Consider the following 27,991-nt stretch of genomic DNA (forward strand, 5'->3'; position numbering starts at 1 on the left):
AGTATTTATGCAGTATGCAAATTGTCCACATGCATAACACACCTGGATGACCTATGATTTGCCGAAAAATGCAGTATACAGCAGAGTATAGTGTGTTTGGTACTCTATCCCAAACCACAAAATGCTTTATGATTGGACCAGATATAATGTGTAATTAAAAATAATTATTTTTATCTTGCTATTTTACATTCTCGACTCATTATTTGATTGAATTACCAACAGTTTTTGTTTTTTTACTCAAAATTGGTTGCAAAATTATTGTATGTCCAAGATTAGTATGCCACTCGCTGAATTATACAGAATTAGGTCAAGAAATGACAATGTAGCCTATTGCATATTTACGCTTATATTGGTTTATTGAATACTGATTCATAAACGATGTTTTAAGAAATATTAGGCAGTAGCCTACTGTACGCTGTGCTGTGCAGAATACAGTAACCCATGCACTATTATACTATACTACTACTGTACTATAACCATGTTTGAAATGGAATACTAACTGTACTAACTATAGACCTTTTTGAATGTTATATGAATAAGTATTTATTCGATGATAAATGTTTAAAGTAGTAGCCTATCCAAGCAAAAACATTCTAAGAACGTTTAGCTAACGTTCACATTAAGTTCTGAAAACTAAAACGTTTCAGGGGAGAAAAAATATTCCATAAAGGATGTTAAAATTATTTTTTTTCTTGTGTGTTTTTTTGAGAACATTATTAAAGCCCAGAGAATTTTGAAAAAAAATTATATTAATGTTAGCTACTGGAAAACCGTTAACGTTGAGAACCTGGTCAAAAGGTAGAACTTCCCCTGTTAGCTGGGATGCGACAACAACAACATTGCCACATTACAAATTTTGTCACGTGAGCTAACTGTTATCACTTGTGTATAATGTTTATTCACATTTGAGGTAAAATATCGATATTGGGAAATCCGTTTAAAATGAGTAAAGAAACATTTTAATATTTAATAGCGACTGATATAGGCTATTACTATTACTATTAGCCTACCTCTTGTTTACTTCATCCAGCTTCATCAAGTGGAAGGTCAAGTCAAACACATTGCACTTAAGATACATAATAAAAAAAAACTATTTTGCATACTGCACAGTTTGAAAGCAAATTTAGTCGATAATATACGGTAAGTATTTTTGCATAAAGAATTTTCCCACACTATAATGCAATAGCTAGAGAAGTATGGTATGCGAGATAAATGACTTATCGCCGCCTGTTGGAAAACTAGGGTATTACACATTGTTATTTTTCGAATTACGTTAATCACGTTTTTGTGCCCTGCCTACAACATAGTTGTTAATTTTGACATCGAATTTTGTGTTTATGTTAATGTATGTTGTGTGAAATAAAAACGGACCCAAAGACAGATATTGTCATTCCAAGAAACCCAAGCCTTTATTCACCACAGCTTGCTCCCAAAGTTACATGTGAAGGGAATAAAACACACAGCTGGAAGAGAAATATGAGGGTGGGTAGGTTTGTGACATTAAAGCAATAGCTATGGCACATTATAACACCGTCTACCCACACTGCTCTTGACACACACACACTTACACACATCATCATCTTGCAATGTCCATTTTATTACCAGATATCAACCTGAAAATCTTTCAAGAATTAGATTAGGAGAACTTCAGTTCACGTGATTCTCAAGGTTAACTTCTGCAACCCAGACTATGGTCAAACACGGGTCAAGATACGTCACATGATTTCAGTGTGGCTCAAACCGCAGCTCCTCTTGAGCAACATGTAATTTTTTACTAAATCATGCTGACCGGGTCCATATAAGTGTGTGTGTGTGTGTGTGTCTGTGTTTTGTGACTATATACCAGATGAATGTATAAAGAAAGAGCTAGAGATTATTGTAAATGCTATGTTAGTGACCGGTAAGAGCTGTGTGTACTGTATGCTACTGTGGCAGTTTTTACTCTCTCCACATGGACATAGAGACACTAACATGATCATTGGGTTTAGAGGAGACGTTGCAAATGTCAGCTAGCCAGCAAACTCACAAACACAGAAGCCTGGTACAAGAGAAACTGTAGTAGATCTGAGAGAGAGAGGAAACAGGTACATCCACTTAAAGATAAGAATACAGAGAGATAAACTTATAAAATGGCACACCGCAATGCTTTTCGTCGTCTCATATAAAACAAATAGGAAGTATTTACAAAAAACCACACCCACTTTTACTGGTTTCGAATTGATCAAAAACATTTTTTTTCTTATTCTGGACTAATGATGTTCCTTTTGTCTTATGGACTATATCAGGGAGGATGCTGTTGGTGAGGGGGGCGATTCTTTTGGCCTGGGCGGGGCGGGGCAGGGGGGTGGGGTGCCAGAGGCTCTTTTCTACACAGGGCTGCGGCGGCAGGGGGAGAGGGGGTCTCTCTGGGGACGGGAGGTCGCAGGTATGGGGAGAGGGGGTGGGGTGATGGGACGGTGGGTGTAGAGAGATGTGCTCATGCTGTCAACTCATCCATCAGCGCTTTGTTTCTGCGCACCACCTGAGCATGCCTCTCCTGAAAGCACATAGAGAAATAACACAGGACATTTATCAGCAGTTTATAGCCTAAAGTTGATATAATGTTGATGAAAATGAAGAAAATACCATTCTTGTTTTTAAAATGCCTTTTGGAGTACTCTTTTACTGTACTGAAGTACTCTTTTATTGTACTGTAGTGCCCTCTTGTGACAGAGAATGCCATGATGCTCGTGTGTGGTTGGCTGTATTTCTAGGGTGTTTTGGGTGGTTGTTTACAATAGCCCCAATCAAAAGAGCCCACATTCAAGTCTCTATGATTTTCTAGTCTCTATATGACTCTGGCTCCTACTTCAATGTAAGTCTAAGGATTGTTTGCTATCTTATGTCCTGTAAAAATCGCACAAATCAGATCACTATTCACAGTTGCAGCATGAAACTCCTCAAAAAGTTTCAAGATATGGGACTTTTGGACAAATTATACATTTAATACTTTTTAATGCGTTTTTATTATTCAAATTACTAAACCTAAATATAAGAAATAGCTAAAAGCACAATTACACTACTGTTTAGGGTCAGTAGTGGATGCATTAAACTGATCGAAGTGACAGTAAAGACAGTTTCCACAAGCAGCACAACTGTTTTCAACATTGCTATTAATAAGACATGTTTCTTGAGCCCCAAATCAGTATATTAGAATGCTTTCTGAAGGATCACGTGACACTGAAGACTGGAGGAATGATGCTGAAAATTCAGCTTTGATCACAGGAATATATTACATTTAAAAAATATATTAAATTAGGCAACCGTTTAATATTTATTTATTAATAAAAATTTTAATTTATTTTAAATTGTAATAATTGTTAGTGTAGTATTTTTGTTTAAATAAATGCAGCCTTGGTGAGCATATGTGACTTCTTTCAAAAACATAAAGAAATCGTTCTGATCCTAAAAGTTTGAACGGTTGTGTAAGTTATAATAAAAGTCCTGACCTTCTTATGCAGCCGTTCCAGCATGTCTGCAAGGTGGGCCTCACGGTTCTCCTTGAGCTGCTCCATCTTCATGATGAGTTTCTCCTCTGCCATCCTGCTGAAGTTGCTGTTCTCCTCCATGGCTTTCACCAGGACGTCCCGCTCGTGATCACGTTTCTCAGCCAGAGCCCTCAGGACTTGAGCCTCCTGGGACTGGAGGAATAAACAGGAATAAAACATTAGGGATAAAAATAATAGAAATAAAATGGCAAAAATCAAACATAACACAGATGTATAGAGTACAGATACATTATAAAAATAAATAGGTCACTCACTCTCCTCCTGTCCTCTGCGGCCTCCAGCTTCTTTTGGATGTCCTCCAGAGACATGTCCCTCTTTTTAGGAGGTGAAGTGATGCTGTAGCCCCCGTCAGCCGTGGGAGAGGGTGGCTTCAGGATGACCTCAAAGGCCTGGCCAGAAGCCCGCTTGTTAATGGGCTTAACCTCCATGTCTGAGCATGCAAGACACAAAGTGAAATAGATGTTGTTTAGAAAAAGCCGTATGTCTGGCAGCAAATATTCATGTTTGAGCATCCGGATCCATGCAATAAAATGCACAAACTGCCTTCTGCTCGTGAAATGAGCTTGTGTGATATTGTTATACAGCCATCCTAAACATTTATCAGACATTTATTGATCTATATTAGCTGTTAAGATAATAAAAGTGTAGTGCTGCTGGTACACATACAGGCCAATAAAACAATAGATTATGAAGATCAAACAGAATGAGGTCTATAAAGCACAGCACATTATTGTAAATTCCTTCTACACAACTTCCCATTACTGGTATTATATTTTCATTTCCTACCTTCAAACTCGCTCATGAGGTTCTTGCGAGCCTCTGGGTAGAGACAGGAGCAGATGAGGGAGACGAGGGAAAGCTCCTTCATCTTCTCTTTGTATGCTGAAGAGAGACACATCAAACAAAATTATTGACCCAGATTCTCTCTCGCTGTTTTATGAATGATTATTCGAAACTGCATCGCCAATGTTGCAGAAAATAACACAAATCATTGAGGTGTTCAACCAGGGGTAAACTGTCTGAAAATATATATATTAACACGATAAGTAGTTAAAATATATGTAGATCAGTAGATATGTAGAATCTATCTATCTATCTATCTATAGAGAGAGAGAAGGGAGAGAGAAACGGTAAATATACAATCAAATTAAATGTATGTTTAATGTATATTGTGTGTGTGAGATTGTGTGTGTTTGGTAAAGCTATTATTGAATATAATACATCTACACTCAGGGGTTCACTGACTTTATAAAACTAAAATATTAAATTAATTTATTATTTAATTATAAATCAAATTAATATTAGATTTATATTATCTTACATTCATTTGTTAATTTGTATACACACACATGTAAATATATATAAGAAATGAATATATTATAGCCTATTATTATTGTTATATTAGATATGTAAATTAAAATGTATGTATTATATATATCCCAATTATTTACCTTGTATATTAATATAATAATGTTTTTATTATTTAAAGTTTTTATGCTGCATTATGTAAAAAAATTAAATAAAAAAAAGTGATATTTTCATTGTAGAGGGTTTCACCCTTAGGTTGGGGTTCTGGGTGGGGGTTCCTGACTCCAAAAAACGATGTCAAACCCACATAAAACATATTTAACAGTACTGCCAATGTTTACATTTGTGCTTTCTAAGGAAACCCAGCAGTATGTCCTCACATGCTCTGGTTTCCTACAAGACAATGTTCCCCACAAGATCCACCCATCCCCCATCGCCCAACCATCAGCGTTACATTATTTATTAAAATCCATTTTTACTCCGACTACTGAGGGAGTGTGAGGGGAGTGAGTCGGCAAGACCAAAGAAGACACGAGGCGAGACAGATTTCCAGATGCAACACTGATCCTAACGCAATAATTCCTCACCCACAACTTTATTTTTCAGCATTTAATGCTTAAGTGCAAACGGGCCTAAATCATACAACACATCAGTATGGCAGATGCTACATGAGGCATATTAATGTATCTGATTTTCCTTGAACACACAAGACAGCATTTATCAAAGCCAGTGCATTTGAGTTATAAATCAATGTCTTGACAGCAGTGCTGTGTTGATGTTATCAAACCGTGCATGCTTGGGTTTCTCCAGCCGGATATCAGGCTGCTATCATGTTTTCCAGAACCAACCTACTTTCTTCACTCTTCGCCCAGAGGAGGATGGAGAAATCTGATCAACTCCCTCTCGCTCCCTGGCGAGCTTATTAATCCCTCACAAACAGAGGATGGAGAAAACCGGGAAGGGAAGAAGGGGAGAGAATCACAGTGTTCACTCCCGCTAGGATTAAAAGCCCTCAGGCAGGTTGCTTTTGGTGTAGGGGGCTTTAATTAGTAATTACTGGAGCAAACCATTTCTTCCGGTAAATTGAGGGGGTGGCAATGGACCTCGGTAAGCATTTCTCTTCTGCTGTCTAGTCAGAGTGAGATAAGGACGATAGACAGCTCGCTGAAGCAAGTAATTCAGGTCAGCCGGCTGGTGAGCAGGTGAAAAGGATCTCACACAGACGGATGAACCTGTGTGCAATACTGTGAGCTAATCTAGAGATTCTGTTGGAAAATATCAGAGGGTTTGTAATTAGAAAAGAGTAGACACAGAAGCCACACCTTATAGGCTTGAGCTGTAGCTATTGTGGCCACTGGTCAAAAAAGACATTGATTATTGACATAATGGGGTAAAAAACTGTATCGTGTGTGTGTGTGTGTGTGTGTGTGTGTGTGTGTGTGTGTCATTGTACACCCTACACAAAGATGGCAACATCTGAAATCCTTGGGACATTTTTTGGTCATTAAACTGCTTATAAATCATATTAAGTGTTGTTTTTTGAAAATGTTAAAATGCAGAAAGTTTTCTGTAGGTTTAGGGGTAGGGTAAGTGTAAGGGGATAAAATATACAGTTTGTGCAGTTTAAAAATCATTATGTCTATGGAAAGTCTCCATAAAACATAAAGACACAACGCACGCGCACGTGTGTGTGTGTGTGTGGGTGGGTGGGTGTGTGGTCTTTGTAAACCTTACATTATAGGGACAAAATGTCCCCACAAAGATGATAATATCAGAAATCCTATATATACAATTTGTAGAGTATAATGCATTATGTCTCTGGAAAGTCCCCATAAAGCATGAAAACATTTTTGTTTTTCTATGCATTTTTTGCATAGCCTAATGAAACGTGGAGCTGTTGGCTTTTTTTGTCAAATAATTTGTCAGATAAATACCTTTACCAAGTTTAGTATTTTGTTCTTCCTTCATATTTAAAATATATAAAATATTTCCCTCATATTTTGATGGTTCAATCAAACCTGTAAGATCGTTAAAAACAGATATCCCCTCTGGACGTCACTTTTGCCACTGCTATATATATATATATATATATATATATATATATATATATATATATATATATATATAAGCATGTTGAAATGTATGACATATAACTTTATATAAGATAATATGATACTAATTGTATAGGCTATACCGTAAAGTTTTTTTACATATTACTTTTTTTTTTTTTACATGAAGTAATTCTAATTTTCTGTAGCCTATTTTGTCCTGTCTGATATATCATTCCATGCATTACAGTGATAGATACCATGCACTGTATTTGTAACAGGTAGAAAAAAAAGAGCATTACTCAAAATTTACCATCAGGATCTACGGCCCAGTGGACAAGCGAAAGGTCCTTTGTGTGGTTTGTTTGATAATGCATCAGCATGCCCACCCTGGAAATCAATAATGGCTCCTCCCATCTCTCTCATTCTCTCTCACACATATCCTCTGTCCACTGAAGCTGGACACATGCCTTTCAATGTTCAATAGTGATCATCATTACATCTGTTCACACTAAAACCACTTCATTTTAATCAGTAAAACGGACTTAAGTCCATTTGAAACTTTTAAGTAAAATGACTACGGCAATATGGGAATATATATGGTATATGTGTATGCTTTAAAATACATTTATCACATTAAAACCTAAAAATAATTTATTTTAAAAAGCAATGGCCCCACCCCACTGCGGAGCATTGCTGAATGAGTATGTTTGAACTTCCTGTTAGGTTACCGATTAATGGGGCTTGATTGTATTAGTCATTCTGCTTTCACATATCCTCCTTAAATGATAAATGTGCATGGTGGGGGTTACATGAGGAGATCTTTAAAGTAGATAAGACAAAGACAGGCAGCTCAGTTTTTATCAATAATATGCGATTCTGACAGGTAAAAATTATATTGTTCCCAATTATCCAATTGCTACTGTAATTAAAATGCGCAATTAAAAGTATAATTAAATAAGCCATGCTTTTAAATTAGTCTTAACGAGAGCTGGTTTCTGACTCATTTTCTTATTTTCATCTGGTGTATGGTGCAGACAAACACACCAAGGTCTTTCTGCAGGCTCTTTTAAGCCCTATAAATATTCCAAGTGTATTGATTATATTGATTGACATGTTCTTTCTCATTAGCGGAAGGAATCCCACAGGCATTTGTCAGGGCATTTCTTGTGTGTTCTGTGAAACGAAATGAAATATCCTTAAGACAATGCCCCATGTAATTGCATTGCATGGTAGGATTAAGTGTGCATTACTGGTATTCCACAAAACAGATGTCTCTCCTACATTTCAAGTGACATGACAGCTAGAACAGAGACATTCACCCTCAGTCCAACAGTGCCCTGCCCTGCAGGCGCCTCAAAATGATGCGATAAAGCCGACTCACACCTTGTCTATGGTATGCCCCAGTTTGGCCGCCTACAACATAATCCAGAATCACAACAGCACTGAGACATGCCGGCGAGACGACTTCAGCCCTGACACACTTCCATATAAAACATCAATCATCTGATACTGCAATCTGCCTCTCATATGCCGCTAGTAATGGTGTGAACGAAAGGATGCACATACAAATCTACAATAATTACACATTAAAAACTTGTTTAATCATCAAGAAGGTTTTTTTGGGGGTTAAATAATGTCATGTGCTGGCAGACTGTGTCACAAGAATATATTAAATGTGTGAGAACACAGATTCTTATTTACCAATTATAAATAATGTAAAAGGTAATATAAAAATGCCAGTGTGTAGTTTTTTGATAAACCCACCAGTCCCCAAATCAGTGCAAAACACTAAAATTAAACGAATTAATGTCTTATTTCTGATAATTTCCGAAAATTAAGGAATTCAGTGTATACTAAACATCCCTGCGTGGTTAAAAACAACAGTTTGCAATAACCTATTCAATTTGCAATTCAGTAACTACCATGTCGTATTTCACTATTACGGCTTTGTTTGGCAATAAATATACCATCCACACCTAGCTAATTTAATGAAAAGGGGTAGAAATATCGTATAAAGAGGATGTCCAAAGCTCTGAACTGTTCTGAGTCAGGCATTGTCAGGTTTTATTGGATTTTCTGAAGGCTGAAACACAGAGCTGGATCTTGGGTGGGGTCCTTCTGCATTATGCTGGAGATATGAGCCGGCAGGTGCAGTGTCACCATAAGAAAATCATTTTTATGGCTTTTAAAACATGTTACAGTATAGGCTATTTTAGAAGAAGTGTGCTATATATCAACACAATTTAATGTTTTTTCTTATTTACAAAGTACCCTATTTTTCTATGTAAAGGTGAGTAGGCAGCCTGGGTGCACCCAAAACGCACAGCCATATTTGAAATAAAACCGCATGGGGTGTTAAGAGAAAGCAGATTTATTTATCTAAGAAATAACCCAGACAGTAATTTAAACCTTTTCTCTTTTTTTTAGCTAAAGGACTTTTGTTTCTCCTGCATCAAGATCTTTTGTGCGCGCGACAGCATCTCTCAGCATCCTGCATCAAAAAGACATGAACCGGCGAACAAAATGAAGGAAGGTTTGACTTACCGATAGCAGTTTTGGCCATGGCTGGTGTTGTTGCGGTGACTGGTGCGTCTCAGCTCTGTTTCGGTGGCGAGGAACCGGTTCGCTTTGATAAGGCACTGAGTCAGCAGAACGGCGCTCTGAGGGGAAGAGTGCGCGAGAGCAGCTTCGGGAATTATGAGCGTGCGTGTGTTCAATCAGATTGGCTGCTGTTGTCCCTTCACGCGCAGCTCTAAGTGAAAGGCTGTCGCGCGCTCGCTCTAATGTACTGGAGTATGTCAACGGCGAGGAGCTTACAAGGTGACTAATTGAGTCCCCCCCTTTCCCAGAAATGGTGCAGACCGTTCATGCCCATTGATTTATTCATTTTATATGATATAGCCTACTATCAAAGACGGTGTGCAACTGGAAACGTTGGTAATTTGCATTTATGGCATTTCATACAGTAAAGCACTGTAATCTCGTATGGATTGTAATGTAATGTCTTCTGTCATCACTGACGGATGGAAGCTCCGACTTATAACATAACAGTTAGTAGGCCTATTCATGATTATGAAATGCTGCGCACTTGTATTTTTAGAATACATTTTACATTAATATAATGGCAGTAGCACCGGCAAAGCAGCACTGGGACACAGTGCCCCTCCCAGCACTGTCAATGGGATGTGCATGGTGCCTTTATGCATCACATTGTTCTCGATAATATCTGTCATTTAGTTATTGCTAAAATATTTTATTTCCCTTCTTTAAATTATTACAGTGACTCTAGAACATCAAAATATGTTTAGAAATATTGATTTATTTAATGAATGAATTAATTAATTATTATATTACTTTCAGACTCCAGGCAGGACCTATGAAATGACAGCATTAAACAAATAACAAGAGCACTAAATGTATTGACAGTAATAGTATAAACATCAGAGTAAGTTTTGGTGTAATACAAATATAAGTGCATAGAAGATATACACAATTATAAAACACTTCTCTAGCAATAATAGATATGCTCATAGTCACATTCAGCCCTGATGCTTCACTACATCAACATGCACGTCCAGTTCAGTTCCCATTAGAAATGCACATGGCTTGCGAGCATCAATTATGGAGGAAGCGAAGTCTGCACAATAAATAATAAAAGTTCTGCTGTCTGAACAAATCGGTTTAGAAATTGCCCAGCAGAAAATGAAGGACTGCAAAGCTACTAGATGAGACCCTTGCATCTCACAGTCTACAATGGTCATTAAATAAGCCATTGGTCAAATTGCCATTTCAGAGCCAAGCAATCCTGCAGTCTCTTGATTTAAATAATAATATATTAATATCTTCATGCTTTCATTGTTATTTTTCATTGCTTAAGCCTATATTCTTTATGGATCCGATAGCCAGGCTACTATCTATCAGACATGTCAGCTCAGGGTCACGCCTAAACATTCACGACCAAGACGTGCATTATCATTTTCAACCACTAGGTAGCAATAGATCCTTAATTAAGGAAAAAGGAGTAGTTTATAGCCAAATTTAAACTTGATAAATCTCTTAAGACAAGCTGTATGTTCAGATGGCAAATTGATCTATCAGGGCAGTACTAATCTTAAAGCTGCTGGCTATGTTGAATTACCTAAACATTAAAAGCACATATGCAATGAACCATATATCTGAAGTCATTCATTAATCAAAATAATGTTCTTGATGAATTTAAAATGAGTTTTAGTTATGCTTGAGTGACACTTCTGCAAAGACTGCATAGTTTTCAGATACGGTCAGTAGGAAAATTCATTTTAAGAACAGTGAGAGGATTATTGTAAATGTGAGAGTTTAATTAAAATTCATGGTTATGCATTAACTAAAAGAGAACTGAGTCAAACTGGGGATCTATTATGTTTCCAGCAATGGTCAAGAATGCACTGTACTCACAAAACCAATAAGCAGTGAAAGAGGCGACAGCTCTGAATACATAAATCCTACACAAATCTCTTTTAAAACTGATTGCCTTCAGGAAAAAATGTCACACTATATTGCACTGGCTTTGCTTTATTACTGCTAAAGCTGAATAATAATTTATATAGCCTGATTAATTTATGACAGCTAAATTACAATATTTGCAACTATCAAAACTATTTCAACTTAGAGATTGTGAGATTATAAGATCTCATACTTCATGCTTGCTTGTTCAAATATAGAACACCCAAAAAAACTAAAGTAAAATGTGCAATAACCCTTGCTTTATCTAACACAAACACTCTTCCAGATAAAAAAAAGTTTTTTGAATTTTGTATTTTTTCATGTCATTTAATTGTTTAGAGCATATGAAAAAAATGGGAAGGGGGAAAACATAAAAAATATGTCCTCTGTATGTGAACACCATCTCAGTTATTTAAAAAAGAAAATTGCATGAAATTAGATGTGCAAAACCATGTTATCAAACTATAACGGAATGAATTGATATACCATAATGGCCATAATTTGGTAATCCTGTTCAACACAATGTATATAGAGTAGACTGTATCTAACATGAATATTAATGTGTTCTTGGGGCAACACGTAATGAAAAAAGAAGTGTAATAATGGGAGTAATAATTGGCAACATTTTCATAATAATATCTAATATTTCATAGGAGTATTGATATATAATTATTTCCTTCACTTGTGTCTCCCAAAATGCCTGATAAACATAGTCCTGCTGTCCTCACAGTGGACATGTATGAAATCAATGTTTTTCAAAAGCTACAATTTCCCTGTTTTGTAACAGAAAGCCTTATTTGAAGAAACCCCATAACATTTTCCTTAAAAAATGTTAAAAAACTATTTGGAAATTAGTCAGATTTAAATGATAATTACAAAATATTATCATATTTTCATAAGAGTGCTACATTTGATCATTAAACTAATGTCAGTCATCATTAAAGACTAAGGAGAAGTTGTTTTTATGGCGAAAGCTCCAAACATTTGTTATCTCTGAAAAACCCTGAAGGTGCTCTTTAGCCTACAGGACATCCAGTCTGTGACACGTATGATGGCAGAGAAATTTGCTAAATATAATGTCACTACGGAGGATGCAAGTCTATTCCATGGTCCCATGAGGATAAAGCAGTAAACAGCGCAGGAGATGAAGGAGGAGACGGAGAAGAAGGAGGACTCGGAGGATGGCCTAATGTTTTAGTGTAAAGCTGTAGTATTACCAAAACTGCTGAACGATGTCATGAGTCTCCTCCTCCTCCTCTCACAGCTCCACGACACGTCCGCTCAGACATCCACGCACATGGTCCACGCTTTCTTCAGTGAGAACAGGTGAGGTCTGATGAGTAGCTTCACACTCCAACTCTCCATCCACATCATCTGCTAGTAGTGTTAGCAGTGTGAGTGCTGTAGTGTTGCAGAGCCGTGTGTGTTTGTGTGTGTGTGAGACAGCTAATACTACACTAGCTAACAGAGCAGATGTGGATGGGAGAGATGTTTTCTTTGTCGTTTATGGGGGACAACGTATTATTACCTCAGCGGTCAAGTAACATTGAAATTATGACGTTTGACGGGAAATCGTTTTAAGACTAAACCTGAACAACGTGTTGTAACTTCCTCTAACGTGTCGCTCGTCCGGGAAAGAAAGGAACTAAGTTATGTAGATGACTTGATAAAGAGACGTGTTTTAACGGCCAAATGGGGTGAAGCGCTCATAAAACGACTGCAGATAAAGATTTTTTTGTAATGCTTACCGTTTTGTATGCTGTTATAAATTGAAGGAAGCCGTTTTGTGTTGGCGCGAATTGATCATTTAAACCCAGGTAAAATTATGCATAAGTCACGTATCACTGAGGAAATGGTTTTGTTTTTACAGGCAGCAACACGATGTTAGTAGGTCGTCCGGATGTATTTAAGCGCAAGTAGCCTGCCTATGTAAGATCATGTTGACATCACTTTCTTGTTCTTAATCACCTTTTAATTAATAGTCTAGAAAAGGTGTAACGTTACATGCATCAAAGCTGTTGTAGTACTCCTGTAGGCTATGTATAATTCAGAACAGCTGTGACATGCACATTTTGTTCCTGTTTGTCATTTATTGTGAAGCATAATAAAACAAGTGGTGCTCCTTGCAGAGCCAAATGACATCCAGTTCCTCCTGTCATGGGTTAAGTTTGACCTAGTCCAGCTCCACCTCTGTGGATCTAATGGGTGAAAGGTTTAGAGTTGTGGGTTGGTAAGGGTGTGGTTGGACCTTCTAGCTCCACCCATTATGCCCAAAATAGAGAGCCTAAGTCCCTCCCCTTCCGGTCGACCACCATGGGACCTTATTTCGGAAAAATATTGTATGGTAGTCAATGGCGAGAGACAACAAATATTTTGATCTCGTTTGAATTGTGCCCTGAATTACACATATGATGTTTGTCAATTTAAAAGATACATTTTAAAGTCAAGAAAGTCGCAGTTTGATGTAAAACTGTTGAGGTATAAGACTGTGAAAATACGTAATTACAAAGACTACAAACCCAGAAGGCACACATGCGACGTCATACCTTTTCTCTCAATGAATGAAGCTAACTTTACTGAAGCTAACGTCTGTCATTTTTTCTATAGTCTTACATTATAATCCTAACGTTACGCCGTCATGCCTGACTCGTGTTTTGAGCCAGAATACACACATACGAGCAACGGATCTTGTGACGTAGGCTACATAGTGCGAGACGAGAGATGTAGTTCATCGAGCGATTTTCACATACAACTAAACGTTACTCTTCTGTTTTATGACAAACTGCGACTTTCTTGACTTTCATATTTACCTTTTAAATTGACAAACATCATATGTGTAGTTCAGGGGACAGTTCAGACGGAATAAAAAGATAAGTTATCTCTCGCCATTGACTTCCATACATATTTTTTCCGAAATAAGGTCCCATGAGCCGGAAGCGGAGGGGCGGGACTTAGGCTCTCTATACATCCAGAGAGAGGGGGCTGGACTTCACTCTCCATGGCTTTGCAGTGAGCCCGTCTAATAAATGGTCATTTAAAGGGATAGTTCTCCAAAAAATGAGAAGCTCAAGCATGCTTGATGTGCGAGAAACAACGAAGTTCATTCTCGTGTTACGCAGCGCGTTTGAGCTTCCTCAAAAAATCAACGAGGTTTGTTCTTGAGTGAAAGAGGTTCTGTTGAGCTTCTGTTTATGTCTGCTGATCAATGTTTAAATTTGAATAAAATCCTAAATTAAATCGGATTGATATGTGACTTTTACGAGTTGAATTCTTTCATATTTGATGCATAACATACTCTTCAAATGAGCATGTTCCCATGTAGTTTTCGTGTCAAATGAAAGACATTATCTCTAGTTGATTTATCTCTTAAAAACAGTTAGCTCTGCACGTTGTTGTCGATGGCCACACCCACCCAAGCATTGTATGGTTTTCGCTCTCACTTTTCTCTGGTTCCCTACTGATACCACTGCGGTCGGTACATAATGTCCTGTGCAGCAGGTTATGAGCGAAACTACTTGACCTCGATTAAAGAACTAGTTCTCTAAGAGGGTGTGTTAAAATTGGTGTTGGAGAGATTAAGCTAGTAGTATTTGTTGAGTGTTGAATGAGTCGAAAATGTTTTGTGTTGTCAACAGTCTACCACAGTAGTTGTATTTAGCATTACCGGTAACTGAGTTTTATCTCATTTATCACCCTCTAGGTTTGATGCGGAAAGAAAAGTGCGATGAGATTCGGCTGATACTCCAGGCTTGAGGTGATCAGACCCTTGTGTGGTCCAACATCACATTCCTTATTTTTGTAGTACCCTTTCCTCTTGAGTTTAGTCTTCCCTTCTGAATTGAGTTCATCATGGGGGATTCCGGCTCCACCAGCTCCATGCGTCTGAAGCAAGAGATCTCGTTACTGCATGGCGTTTGCCTCATCGTCGGGAACATGATTGGCTCGGGCATCTTCATTTCCCCCGTTGGTGTTCTTGAGAAAACAGGATCCTACGGTCTATCGCTGGTGATTTGGGTTATTGGAGGAATCTTCTCTGTTTTTGGTGCCCTGTGCTACGCCGAGCTGGGCACCACCATTCGCAAGTCAGGAGCCAGTTATGCCTACATCCTGGAGACCTTTGGGGGCTTCCTGGCCTTTATCCGTCTGTGGACCTCGCTGATGATCGTGGAACCGGCCTGCCAGGCGGTCATTGCTCTTACTTTTGCTAATTACTTAGTGAAACCATTCTTCCCCACCTGCTCGGCTCCAAATGATGCAGTACGGCTCATTGCAGCTCTCATTATAGGTAAGTGCTCCTCTCCTCAAGCATGCATGGAGAGATTGCTTTGATAAAGACAAATGTAACAGCACTTTAAACAGTGTAAATAGTGGCACAATAAAGGCCAGCTTTCTAATGTTTACTGTTCACACAGCTCAGTGTGTGTGAGATCTCTCTGAAAAGAGCGTTTCCTGTCAACATGTCCAAAATAAAGTTTTGTAGCAGAGCGTAGTTATGATCTGCATACTTTTATTTAGGTCATTCTTTTAGTTTGTATGGTTGCCTTGCAGTCCCTTTATTTATTTTCATGCAAAATATAAAATGCATATATTGGAATATACTGACTTCGTAATATACACAACATCTCTGAATCAGTGTTAATATTCTTAATTAAAACGAAAACTGAAACTATTATGGTTTTGATTACCGGTAATTGAAAGAAGAAAAAAAAAGAAAAGAAAAAAAAAAATATATATATTTAAAAACTTAAAGAAAGTTAGAAATAATTCCTTGGCAACTAACTGAAATAAAATAAGTTTAAGTACTAAAATGACTAAAACTAAAACGCAAATAAAAGTAAATTAAAGCTAATTTGAAATATTTTTTATATAAAAAATCTAATAAAAATGACAAAAACGCATAACAAAGTTGAATTGAAAAAAGAAATTGCAACGAAAACAATGTGAATGTCACTTCCAGTGAGTTAACTCAGGGATCCTGTTTTTTCCTTTATCAGAAAGTGCAAATTTACTTTTGTGGACTGTTGAATTGTGTGATTTTAATATTAACAAGTTAAAATTACACAATCCAACAGGTGAGTCTCCATTGCATCAACATGAGTGTGGATAAATTATGTCATAATTGTCATTTGGCTAAAGGACATGCTCATTCTTTTTTGCATAAACTTGTACTTTGTCTCTCCATTTTATCTAAATGGAGTGAGTAATGTCTCTGCAAATCTTGAAGCATGTTTTCTGTTAGTTCAGCTGTTAATTCCACTGCGGCTGCCAGGCTGCTCTCTCCATTCCTGTCGGTGTCGGTTGCCATTTTTATTCATGCCACACAAATACTTTCCCTGTAACCCTGCCAAGACTTCCATGAAACCTTTAAGAATTAATTGGTGATCCCAGATTGAGACCATGTGCAGTGTGTTTGAGTTCAAGGGAGTTCTTGGGTATTTGTCACCTGTGGCATGTTTTGCTACTTACTGCGGCAAAGTCCACTCACTGAAGTACTTGACAAACAGTCGGCCTAAACCACAAAGCTACAGGCTTACATAAGTGTAATTCTATTCTACAGAGTTTATTTTCCTTTTTTGTGACAACTTTATTTGGGCTTGATCTGTACAATTTCATCAGAATGAGGTGGCGTTTGGACTGAGATTAAAACAGGTACACAAATGCTTCAGTTAATCTCCTGGGTATCACAGTGGCATCTGCAGTTCAGTAGCAATAACATTTCAGAGCCAGAGACGGTTGTCAATGAGTGAATTACTGTAGGACTTTGTTGTGGAAATTAGATGCCAGAAGTTCCTAGTGTTTACTGCAGTATCTAATGAACGGAGGAACTTGAATTACCAGTCAGTAAAACCACAGGGGCCGATGGTTTCCTCTGTCCTGAATAAACTCACACACAGCTTAAGTTTATAGCCCTGGACAAACCTGTCAGTGAACCAAAATACTTGAAGGGTTAGTTTTCATTTTTGGGTGAACTAACCCTTTAAATGGGAACTTTTGACACATTGGAAATTTGACATTCATCTTGATCAACAAGGAAATACAGTAATTGCTAAACATTAACTGTTACTCAATTGATCAAAAGTGACACTGAGAAATACCTGTCGCAAAGGGCAGTTTAAAAACAGTTGCAACCAGCAGTTTCACTGTTTAAATTGTTAAGCATTTATATGGACATGCCTATCTCTCTTTCCTCTGCAGGTCTTCTGACCATTGTGAACTCCTTGAAGGTGAAGTGGGGGGCCATTCTTCAGGTCATCTCTACTGTGGCTAAAGTTCTGGCTCTCATAGTCATTATCATCGCTGGAATGGTTGTGCTGGCCCAAGGTGTGATCATACTGACACTGGGTTTTTTTGGGAAAGAAATCAATATTTGTATTCATATAAATATGAAGCCCTATTCGGGTGGGATTAACTTTACAAGGGTAGATGGAATAATGTAATTTTACCACAGGACGTAGCCCATCCGAATAGGACTAAGGACACGTTCAATTGATCAAACTTGACAGTAAATACATTTATCAAGTTAAATAAGATTTCTTTTTCAAAAACATGCTATTCTTTTGAGTTTAGAATCGTGAGAAAATGCATCTGTGTCTAGCACAACTATTAGGCAGCACACCTGTTTTCAACATTAATAACAATAAGAAATGTTTCTTGAGAACCAAATATTATAATGATTTCTGAAGGATCTTGTGACCTAAAGACTGGAGTAATCGCTCTGAAAAGTCAGCTTTGCCATCACAGGAATAATTTTGATCAAATAAATGCAGCCTTGGTGAGCATTAGGCTACATACGTGTATTTTGAGTCATTACTGTTTGTTTCGGATATTTGACACTATTTGCATTGCTCTGCCACAGGAAAAACAAATAACTTCAGGGATTCCTTTGAGAACTCTAAACTGGATCCAGGAAACATGGCTCTGGCTCTGTACGCCGCTCTGTACTCTTACTCAGGCTGGGACACCCTGAACTTCATCACAGAGGAGATTAAAAACCCAGAGAGGTATGAATATTCATGACATTTCACTTCATATAAAGATTATCTCCTACAATTATATGTTCCACTCATTGTGAGTTAGTAAGACTCAATTATAATTTCTCATATACACCGAAAAATTGGCTCAACCAATGGCATGAGTTTGGGGCAGGATTTTCTGTTTTACTGACCAAAAGACATGGATGCGTGTTTGGAAAACCTACTTGAAAACAGTCATTATTTTTGCCATCCCTTATGGCACAGAAACTACACACTTCAGCTTGAATGAATGTCCAGCAGTTTTGTTGCAAATCAAGTAGAAAGTTCAAATATGTAAGAACTCATTTTCTCTGCTACAGAAACCTGCCATTGGCAATAGCGATCTCCATGCCCATTGTCACAGTAATCTACATCCTGACTAATATTGCCTATTATGCAGTGCTGGACATGAATACATTGCTACAAAGTGAAGCTGTGGCTGTGGTGAGTAAAACTTTCTTGGCGCCGAACATGATATAAAAAAAAGCTACTTGGTCTTTTATCATCACAACTTAATATCTCAAGCTTCTGCAGCAAAAACAATTTTTTAACCCACATGATCCTGGATGTCACATGCAAGTTAATTGACAGCGTCTGTTTAGTTTATTTGCTCCAGATTTGATCATGTTTTCATCTCCTGTTACACTGATCTAGTTAAGGAGAGCAGCTTGAGGCAGCGTCCTCTCTCTGGAGATTCTCGATGACATTAGTCCACAGCCACAGACACTCTGCTGCCTGTAATTATGCTAGTGTGCTGCTCTGTGGAAAGTTTTTAAATCCATCATTTGTGCCCCACATACAGTTTGCTGTGTTTAATACATTGTTTTGTTTCTGCTGTATCCTTTCCAATTTTAATACGCAGAGAACAGTAAGTTCTTCCAAAAAACACATGTTCTCTGTTTGTTAACAAAATAGCAAAAGTTGTCCAAGTATTCAGACCAAAAAAGGTTCTATCAAAAATGTCTTTCATTTTTACTTTTGCATTTGAAAAGTGCAAAGTGTTTTAAAAACAGCCCAGAGAGCAGATGTTTAAGCTCATAGTTTTCTTCAGTGCTCATTTCTGTTTGTTTGAGCATCTCAAGACACAACATTAGCTCAACCAATGGTGTGCATTTAGGGCGGGAATATGGCTGCACGATTAATAAAAAAATGTGTGAAATGACTTAGTGCTATTATCTAGCTGCAAAGGCTGCAATTTAATAGTGCGTATTTCAAAGTGAAGCACAGCACTGTTTGTTTACATGCGGGCAGCTCACAATCCAGTGTTTTCAGAGAGGCAAAATAAAGCATGATGGTTTAACATGATGGTTGAAAATGAAGAAATTAAAGGTGCAATAGGTGATTCTCTACAAAGGTCAAATTTATTTATAAAGCACATTTCCAAGCAGTCATTACTGCCACAAAGTGCTATACAGAAATTCCTACCAAACATAAAACATACTAATTAATCAAAGAAAAGTTACATAGGCAAGATTTCCCAATAATAACAGTAATAGTTAAAAACACATGTAAACATTTTTACAATCAAACATCACAACGTCACAGCTCGTATTGTATTAAAAGATTTATCAAAAAGATGAGTCTTTAAAAGCGATTTAAATGACTCAATAGAGCTAGCTTCCTTAATATTAAGGGGAAGAGCATTCCATAGCTTAGGTCCTGCAACAGAAAATGCTCTGTCTCCTCTGGTTCTCAGTCTAGATCTAGGACAGTCTAGAAGTTGCTGGTCATTTGACCTAAGTGCTCTGACTGGGGTGTGCATAGTCAGCAAATCTGCTAAATAAGACCGTGCTAATCCATTTAAAGATTTAAAAACAAATAATAGAATCTTGAACTGTATTCTGAAAGCAACAGGCAACCAGTGGAGGGACGACAGTACCGGAGTAATATGATCAAATCGTTTTGATCGATGTTTCTCTCTACAGAAACATGTTTTGTTATGCTGGTTGAAAGTCTCCTCAGTCAACTTTCAACTTTCCCTGTCTGTCAATGTGTGTTTGCATGCCACTGCGCAGCCTGTTCACGCAGACATCATACGTCATTAGCGCGTTCACGTACGCTGTGCGTACGTTTGGTTCATTCCCACTGCCAGTGATTTTCCGGGATCTGTGAGGGTGTTCACACTCATCCCGGTAAGATCCCGTAAAGACACGTGACGTCAGAATGAGACGTGTAACGTAGGCGTCGAAAACATGTACACTAACGCATCGCGTACCGTTCCACAAAGCTGGTGAACGATCTCAGCTTCAGTGCGGATAGTAAGGAGCTCCTGGTCTCTGCTTCGTTCCAGTTTGCTAAATTTTTTCGTTCTTTCTTTGTTGATGACGAACACAAACTATCTTCTTAGAGCAACAGAGTCGCGCGATGGCACGTGCGTCATCACTACGACACACCCCTTACGGCATTGATCCTGGCTTTTGTTCACACAGGGCGCGTTCCGGGAGTGATCCCGGCAATGTTACTAGGTCCCCAACCCGGGATCGATCCCGGCATCAATCCCGGGACGTGTTTGCGTTCACACAGAAGGCACTCTGGCAATTTCGCGGCAATTTCCCGGGATCAACGCGCTGTGTGTAAACTTCTGAACTGGAGTCATTCCACAATCACATACGTATGTATGCAAGCAAGCGCTTCTGTTTCTCCAATCACTGTATTGTAAAGTTTTTTCACTGGCGAATGACATATGATGTAATCCAATAACTTGGTATGTGAGCGTTCATGTGTTTTGGAGGAGGCGTGGCTTTGGACACCGATTTGCAGGGAGGGTGGGATCATATGCTTTCAATGCTAGTAGGCTAAAGTTAGCATTTCCCAGATCACCTATTGCCCAGATCACCTATTGCACCTTTAAGATTATAAGAAGATTATAGTATTGTAATTTTACAGTTGTACTGTAAATAAATAAAATATTTTATTATTATTATTATAAAATTATAAAAAATTATTAAATAAAAAAAATATTATTATAGCAATATAATTATTTAAAAAAAAATGTATAGTGAAATGTTGCAATAGTATTTATTTAATACTTGTATTTGGTAACAATAATACAAAACAATAATAATAATATTATTATTACTTTGTATTTTAGTAATTTAATCACACGTTTTGCCAAATTGTGTTGCCGTAGGCGGTAATATCAGTGAACCGAAACCTGTTTGATAAGTTGCAGTTCATTTGCAGTTCAATTGTTCATGCTCATTTCCTCTTATTTTTACATTTAGATCACCTCTGCCATCATCTCCCACTCAAAGTTAATCTTTAAAAACACGAATAATTTAATAAAACTGTTAAATGTAATCTTTAGCAAATCTCAAAATGAATATCCAATTTTCATTCTTTACATTATAATGTTGCGATGCCTTAATTCTCTAGGATTTAGATCTGCTGATTTTGTCTTATTTAGACAAACTAGTATAGAATGTCAGCCATTTATTACTACTTTATTACATTTATTAAATTATTATTAATGAACACTTTTGTATCTTATACAGACGTTTGCTGACTATGTGCTGGGATATGCTAGCTGGCTCATCCCTATATCTGTGGCCATCTCCTGTTATGGAGGCTTAAACTCCTCTATCATTGCTGCCTCCAGGTAAAAATTTGGTAATAGTCTTTTGAGTCGATGCCTAGTGCCAGGAATTTAGTTTCTGTGCCAACTTCTTTTTTTCTTCTAGGTTATTCTTTGTTGGCTCACGTGAGGGTCATTTACCCAATGTCCTCTGCATGATTCATGTCAAGCGCTACACACCAATTCCAGCCCTGCTGTTTAATGTGAGCTGTCAGGCTCAGACAAGCCTGTACTATTTAGAAAATCCAGAATATCTGCATTCTACAACAAAACAGAATAGCTTTTTTTCCATTTAACCTGCTTTTCTCCCTCCCCCTACAGGGTGGCATGTCACTCATATTCCTCTGTGTGAAAGACGTGTTCCAGCTTATTAATTACTTCAGTTTTAACTATTGGCTGTTCATCGGCCTTTCCATAGGCAGTCAGATCTACCTGCGTATTAAAGCACCTGACATGCCCCGACCTGTTAAGGTAAGTCAACAGCTCTGTTCCAAAACCTACTGATCTACCTAGCTTCCCTCTACCTATGTAGTCCTAACCAATCCTTACCATTATAAGTTACTGATTCTGACTTGTCTACATCTGCAGTAACACAATGTACGCAAGCAGTGCTCCACATGTAAGGGAGAGCCTTAACTCAGTTGATTTCAATAGAGTGCAATAGTCAGGTTACGATAGTGAAGTATTATAAAATATTTAAATGCCCTCAAAATAACTTCCCCCTCCCACTTGCAACGACATCTCTTTTTTTGATGATGTGTTTTTTTGCGTGAGGGCGGGACAACCTGTCACTCATGAGATCACAGCAAAAGCAAACCACAAAGATCAATCAATATCTGATGGACAAAATCAAGTCCCTCCTTACATTTTTTTCTTGTTTAGGAATCCGTTTTGGAAATATATCACAATATATAGGGGGAAAAAAGAGTATTGCAATTTTCGTTTCATGCCGACTTCAACGTTAACACACTTGAAAGACAGACCTACTCTGAGCTTCGAGTTTGTTTATCAGTGGTATATGCTTTTGTTGAAGCCACCAGCCAGGGTTATTTAAACTTCCATTTCCATTTGGTGTGGAATTCCTAGTGAAAAACTACATTATCCATGATTCCATGAAATCTCCACCAATCAGAGAATCTAAACACAAATCGCGCCATGTATATTCAACATCGTTGAATCAATTAAATTAAGTTCTTAATCAGTAATTTTTATTTCATAATTAACAATTTAGTTGTTATTCACAAGATTGTAGGTCTTAAGCCGTTTAGTACACAGTCTTGTAAATGTGTGTTTTTGTCTGATTTTCAAAGAAGTTTTTGCTTCAAATCAAAGTTTGTAATGTTTTGATTCACCTTGTAGCTGGCTGATCCAGTTCATGGCTTATAACAATTTAACCAAACATTCATAGCTGCAATATTAGAATTTTAAAACGGCTTTGTTTCCTGTCAGGCCATTAAAGCTCATCGGAAGAAGACTCCCGGAAGACCTGTAGAAGTCAGCCAATCAGATTTAGACTTTTGCCATTGCGAAAATGTTTGCAGTTTTTAGTGCCATATGCATCAGATGGCTGAATCGTTCAGCTAACGGGGTGTGGGCGGTCCATGCATCAGGAGCACATTTATGATGCCTTAAAATACTTTGATAATAGCTTATGTCATATATTTAATACTTGCTACACTGTTGACATGTTTATTTATTTATTGCCCTGGTTTATGATGTGCTTAATTGACTCTGTGTGTTTTTGTTTCCATGTAGCTGAGTCTGTTCTTCCCTATAGTGTACTGTCTGTGCAGCGTGTTTCTGGTGGTTGTACCGCTCTACAGTGACACCGTAAACTCTCTGGTGGGAATCACTGTCGCGCTCTCCGGAGCTCCTGTGTATTACATATGCATCTACCTCCCGCCCAGCTCCAGACCCGCCTTTCTGGGACACATGCTCGGTGAGTGAGCACACAAACACGCAAGAACCTCTCGATTCTCTTGTCTCATTTCTATTAGTTCAGAGGTGAGAGGATGGAAAATATAAAAACATTTTTGAGTGGCACCCTAATGCATGTACTGTATATGTTACAACCAGGTTCAGTTTGCCTTCTAGGGGGTTTTGTTGCATAAATGCATACATGTGGTGTTGTATAATGAATTTGAACCCAAGATTTATGTGCTCTTATGAAATAGGAGTGTTTTGACCATATAATGGTCCGTATGTACTGCAAATCGTTTTACTATGAACAATGACTGTAGTGTTTTCACCCGCCTTCCTCCATGTGCATTACAGAGAAAAATGGCATGCCAGTCATTTTCGATTCATTTTTTTGGTCACACTTTACATTACAGCATTCATGAGGCTGTTGTATTGAGTAATAAACCTCAGTTAATGTGCTTAATACAGACTTATTAGAATGCCATAGACTCAGAGACTTTGGTGTGGGTTCTTTTGCTTGAGCCTGTAAACAACAGGCAACAATCTAGCAACAACTCAGAACACCTTAGGAATCATGTAACTGTGTATCTTATGGTATTAAAATTTCCACGGGCAAACATTGCTCACATTTCCTTTAGACAATATAGTTAATATTTGTCTGAAATTATCTAATTTTAAGGCTTTTCAGTAAACGGCCACTGTTATTATTGGCTAATGTCATTGCATAGGAAACCGTATCAACGCCCACTCACTATTGCGTGTTTTGAAAAAAATTATCCATATAAAACCGTCATTTACAGACAAAGCATTATGGAATAATTGACTTCCGGGTTGGAATGTTACGCTGCTGTCAGATCCAGTATGGTTCTGACGACTTCCTCTTTCAACAAGTTTCTTTGCGAACTTGCCATTACATTGTGCCTCATTTTCAAAACAAAATGCTCCGAACAAACATAGTCCTCTGACTTGATCTGGGATGCCTTTAAAATAAACACTTTTTTTGTGCAGAGATTTATTTAATATTCTGGATGATTTTTATATAATGTTCTTTGAACTTTTTCTTTTTTTCAGATACACTTTCATTGCAAACACAGAAGCTGTGTTATTGCTGCGTGGCAGATCCCGGTTTGGACCTGGACAATCCGCCCGAGGATCACAAAAAAGAATAAACACCGGCTCTAAAGGAAGCTAAAGCAATAAAGCTGGATTACCCAGACTTCTTTGAAAATAAGCCAAAATTCAAGCCAGAACCGCATGTCTGCACCTTCCAGTCTGAGCGTGCATGGGATAGAGCAACGGATGTAGATGGAGATTAGATTGAAATATTTCTCTGGGTAAACAACTGACCTGAACATAGACAAATACACACACTGTGACTGTGTTTAAACGCTGTGGGCAGTACGAGTTCAGTCCAGTGGACCATTCCGTTAAAGACTGTTGTCAATGTGACCATAATATGGTGTTTTCTTGAAATAAGATTCACCGCCTTTTTTATTCTTAAGCGTATAGATTGTTTCTCCTTTTTATGAGCTTCCTCTTGTTCATCACATCAGTTTTACGCATATGAGGCTCCCTAGATGATCGACTTTTGTTAGGCCTGTTAACAGAAATCGGTAGAGAGATTCAAGATTTGTTAGATAATGAATTTTATTTACTGAGATGAAGGATTGTTTTATTGGTACTCTAGACTTAAAAGCCGTATCCTTTTTATATAAGTAGCTCCGGTTGGGAAAATGACTTCTAAAGATGGTTAGTAAAATGTAACTAATTTCCCCTAATGGGAAATTTTAAACTTTATAATTGTATACAAAGATTTCCTTCTCATATCAAGTGTGTCCTTTTAGTCCAAATGTTTTGTCATTTACTCCAGACCAGATAAATGTAGTTGTTTATTTTTTTCTCTGTGATTGGCATTTATTTTTGGCGGCTTTCCCTTTTGTCTGTTTTTATGATCGATTATTTTCTTTGGCCCCAAAAATAATGTGAAGGTACAGTCTGTATTTGCATAAATGTTGTGAAAAGCACTGTTTTATGGGAGAACTGTCATTGTGTGCAGAAATGTGTTTGGTTTACCGTACAAGGCCATATAAAACAGCAGCATTTGAGTGCAGTCTTCGCCAGTTTTGGTCAATCTCAAATTCAGATGTTTCTAAATAGTTTTATTTTGTATGTTTATTAACACGCACAGACACCACTTTAAAAACTGCAGGTCAGAGGTGACGTTTTTAAGAATTTCTAGACGAGTCCATCAGTTCCTCATTAGTTGGACCTTTTTAGAATAATAAACCAAAGAATTATTTACAGGTTTACCAGCCATTATGAAGCCTTAAGATGTTCTTGGTGGCCTACTGGTAGTGGGTATTTAATGTCTTAAAGCTGATTTTTTTTTTTTCTTTTTTTTTTTTTTACCATTTAACAGTTTATCCTTCTGTCCGGTACAGTGACCAAAGTCATATTTGAATCTGTCCAGAATATGTCCTGCCCTGGTGTTATTCATTACATATAATTTTGACCCACAAACTCGCATTGTTTTTTAAAGGGTTGTTTGTTAGTCACCAAAACGACATATTTAAATGTTGATTGTCTTAAGTACTGTATGGTTATATAATATGTGCCTTAAACAGTTGTGATTTATATGAACATATGATAAATATTTTGTGAAGAACAATCAAATATTCCACATATAGCCTTTTGGGTGTCGATGTTATAAACCTATGCTGTTCTGAATGTGCTTTCATTACATTCCATTTTGTTTTTATGTTCATGTGAGACTTTGTAGTACCGGTAGGCTACTGTTCATTGGTTTATTTTATTTATTGCATAGATGTAGAATTGTACACACTAAATGACTAAACATAACTCAAAAATAAACCTTTGGTCGGTTTCCTTGATTTTTATTCATAGGACAAGCATCACTCATACTTAGGGTTACATGTTTTTGGCATATAACTTCTCCAGTAAATTCGTGATACAGGGTGACACGCTGAAACCTCAAACCATGTGACTTTTTCAACAGAAGTGTTGTTACTTTTCTACGCGGTTAGACCTCTTATATACTGTCTATGGGTTAGACGTATAATTTACATTGTAAAAGACACTTAGACATATTTATGGACTTATGGCAATTATTTTAGGAAGGTGATGATATTCGAAGTAATTTGAAAATTAAAAAATCACTTGGGCAATTAGACTCACCCCCCCCCCCCCCCCCCCCGCAACTGTATAGCAGCAACACACTTAAAAACCTCCTGAACAACTGTATAGCAACACACTTAAAAAACCTCCTGAACACCTTAGAAACTGCGTAGCAATGGACATCTGTACCTACATCAGCCTATGGTGGTGATGTATTGGAGAAAACCACCAGAGGGCGTCATAGGACTACAACTACTTCATTCCTTCAGTATCATGTGATTATCAGAAGAAATAAACCGTTTTGAATGACTGTAAATCGGATTGAATTAGTGGATTTGGATTAATGGGTTAATGTTTCTGTTTTCAATATTTCACTTACTGTAATCATTGATTTATAGTTTTTTTTAAATGGAGTGTCTTTAATTAGTTGCCTATTTGAAGCGAACTGATCTATTTTACTGAAGTATGATCTCAGGCTCGTTGTCAGTGTTATTTAAAGGATTAGTTCACTTTTAAAATGAAAATTCTGTCATCATATACTCACCCTTAAGTTGTTTCAAACCTGTATGAATTTCTTTCCTCTGCTGAACACAAAGGAAGATATTTAGAAGAATGTCAGTAACCAGACAGTTTTTGGTTCCCAATGACTGCCATAGTATATTTTTTTCCTACTATGGCAGTCATTGGGAACCAAAAACTGTCTGGTTACTGACATTCTTCTAAATATCTTCTTTTGTGTTCAGCAGAGGAAAGAAATTCATACAGGTTTGAAACAACTTAAGGGTGAGTATATGATGATAGAATTTTCATTTTAAAAGTGAACTAATCCTTTATTTAAGTATGCTATAACGTTAGCCTATTATTCATATGCTACTATAGTATTTATTATTGTTTTGATTTTGCCTTTATTTTAATTATATTTTCAGTTTTCATTTTAGTGTAATGAATTTTTAGTAATAT

The 27,991-nt window shown here is 37.4% G+C and overlaps 2 protein-coding genes across 6 annotated transcripts; one reads left to right on the plus strand and one right to left on the minus strand.

Annotated features, from left to right (window-relative positions):
• Positions 1-1,386: 1,386 nt before the first annotated feature.
• Positions 1,387-13,469, minus strand: stmn2b (stathmin 2b). 4 transcript variants are annotated; one of them, XM_079589863.1, is made up of 6 exons: positions 13,138-13,449; positions 9,452-9,567; positions 4,335-4,430; positions 3,803-3,978; positions 3,489-3,680; positions 1,387-2,536 (listed from the first exon to the last, which is right to left on the minus strand). In XM_079589863.1, the coding sequence occupies exons 2-6, from the start codon at positions 9,468-9,470 to the stop codon at positions 2,477-2,479; spliced, it is 543 nt and encodes a 180-aa protein (XP_079445989.1). In that variant the 5' UTR covers positions 9,471-9,567; positions 13,138-13,449; the 3' UTR covers positions 1,387-2,476. The 4 variants fall into 4 exon arrangements, with proteins under 4 accessions (XP_079445989.1, XP_079445987.1, XP_079445990.1 ...); XM_079589861.1 differs by lacking the exon at positions 9,452-9,567 and adding an exon at positions 12,607-12,763 and having other exon boundaries at positions 13,138-13,291; XM_079589864.1 differs by lacking the exon at positions 9,452-9,567 and having other exon boundaries at positions 13,138-13,469.
• LOC306986544 (Y+L amino acid transporter 2) lies at positions 12,413-26,780 on the plus strand. Of its 2 annotated transcripts, none has more exons than XM_079589859.1 (10): positions 12,413-12,715; positions 15,090-15,674; positions 17,585-17,710; positions 18,246-18,390; positions 18,723-18,846; positions 21,897-22,000; positions 22,083-22,179; positions 22,298-22,447; positions 23,732-23,915; positions 24,968-26,780. In XM_079589859.1, the coding sequence occupies exons 2-10, from the start codon at positions 15,239-15,241 to the stop codon at positions 25,063-25,065; spliced, it is 1,464 nt and encodes a 487-aa protein (XP_079445985.1). In that variant the 5' UTR covers positions 12,413-12,715; positions 15,090-15,238; the 3' UTR covers positions 25,066-26,780. The 2 variants fall into 2 exon arrangements, with proteins under 2 accessions (XP_079445985.1, XP_079445986.1); XM_079589860.1 differs by having other exon boundaries at positions 12,704-12,783.
• The last annotated feature ends 1,211 nt before the right edge of the window (positions 26,781-27,991 follow it).

The sequence above is a fragment of the Phoxinus phoxinus genome (assembly GCF_949152265.1).
Source record: "Phoxinus phoxinus genome assembly, chromosome: 19".
Taxonomy (NCBI): Eukaryota; Metazoa; Chordata; class Actinopteri; order Cypriniformes; family Leuciscidae; genus Phoxinus; species Phoxinus phoxinus.

What these genes read in the sequence shown, in the direction of transcription:
- stmn2b (XM_079589861.1), bottom strand. Translation starts at nt 12,628, where the DNA reads ATGACATCGTTCAGCAGTTTTG. An exon ending in CCGCAGAGGACAGGAGGAGA is followed by an intron (nt 3,681 to 3,802) that starts GTGAGTGACCTA and finishes TTATTCCTCCAG; the next exon opens with TCCCAGGAGGCTCAAGTCCT. An exon ending in TGGAACGGCTGCATAAGAAG is followed by an intron (nt 2,537 to 3,488) that starts GTCAGGACTTTT and finishes ATGTGCTTTCAG; the next exon opens with GAGAGGCATGCTCAGGTGGT.
- LOC306986544 (XM_079589859.1), top strand. Translation starts at nt 15,239, where the DNA reads ATGGGGGATTCCGGCTCCACCAGCTCCATGCGTCTGAAGCAAGAGATC. An exon ending in CATTGCAGCTCTCATTATAG is followed by an intron (nt 15,675 to 17,584) that starts GTAAGTGCTCCT and finishes TTTCCTCTGCAG; the next exon opens with GTCTTCTGACCATTGTGAAC. An exon ending in CTTTCTGGGACACATGCTCG is followed by an intron (nt 23,916 to 24,967) that starts GTGAGTGAGCAC and finishes TCTTTTTTTCAG; the next exon opens with ATACACTTTCATTGCAAACA.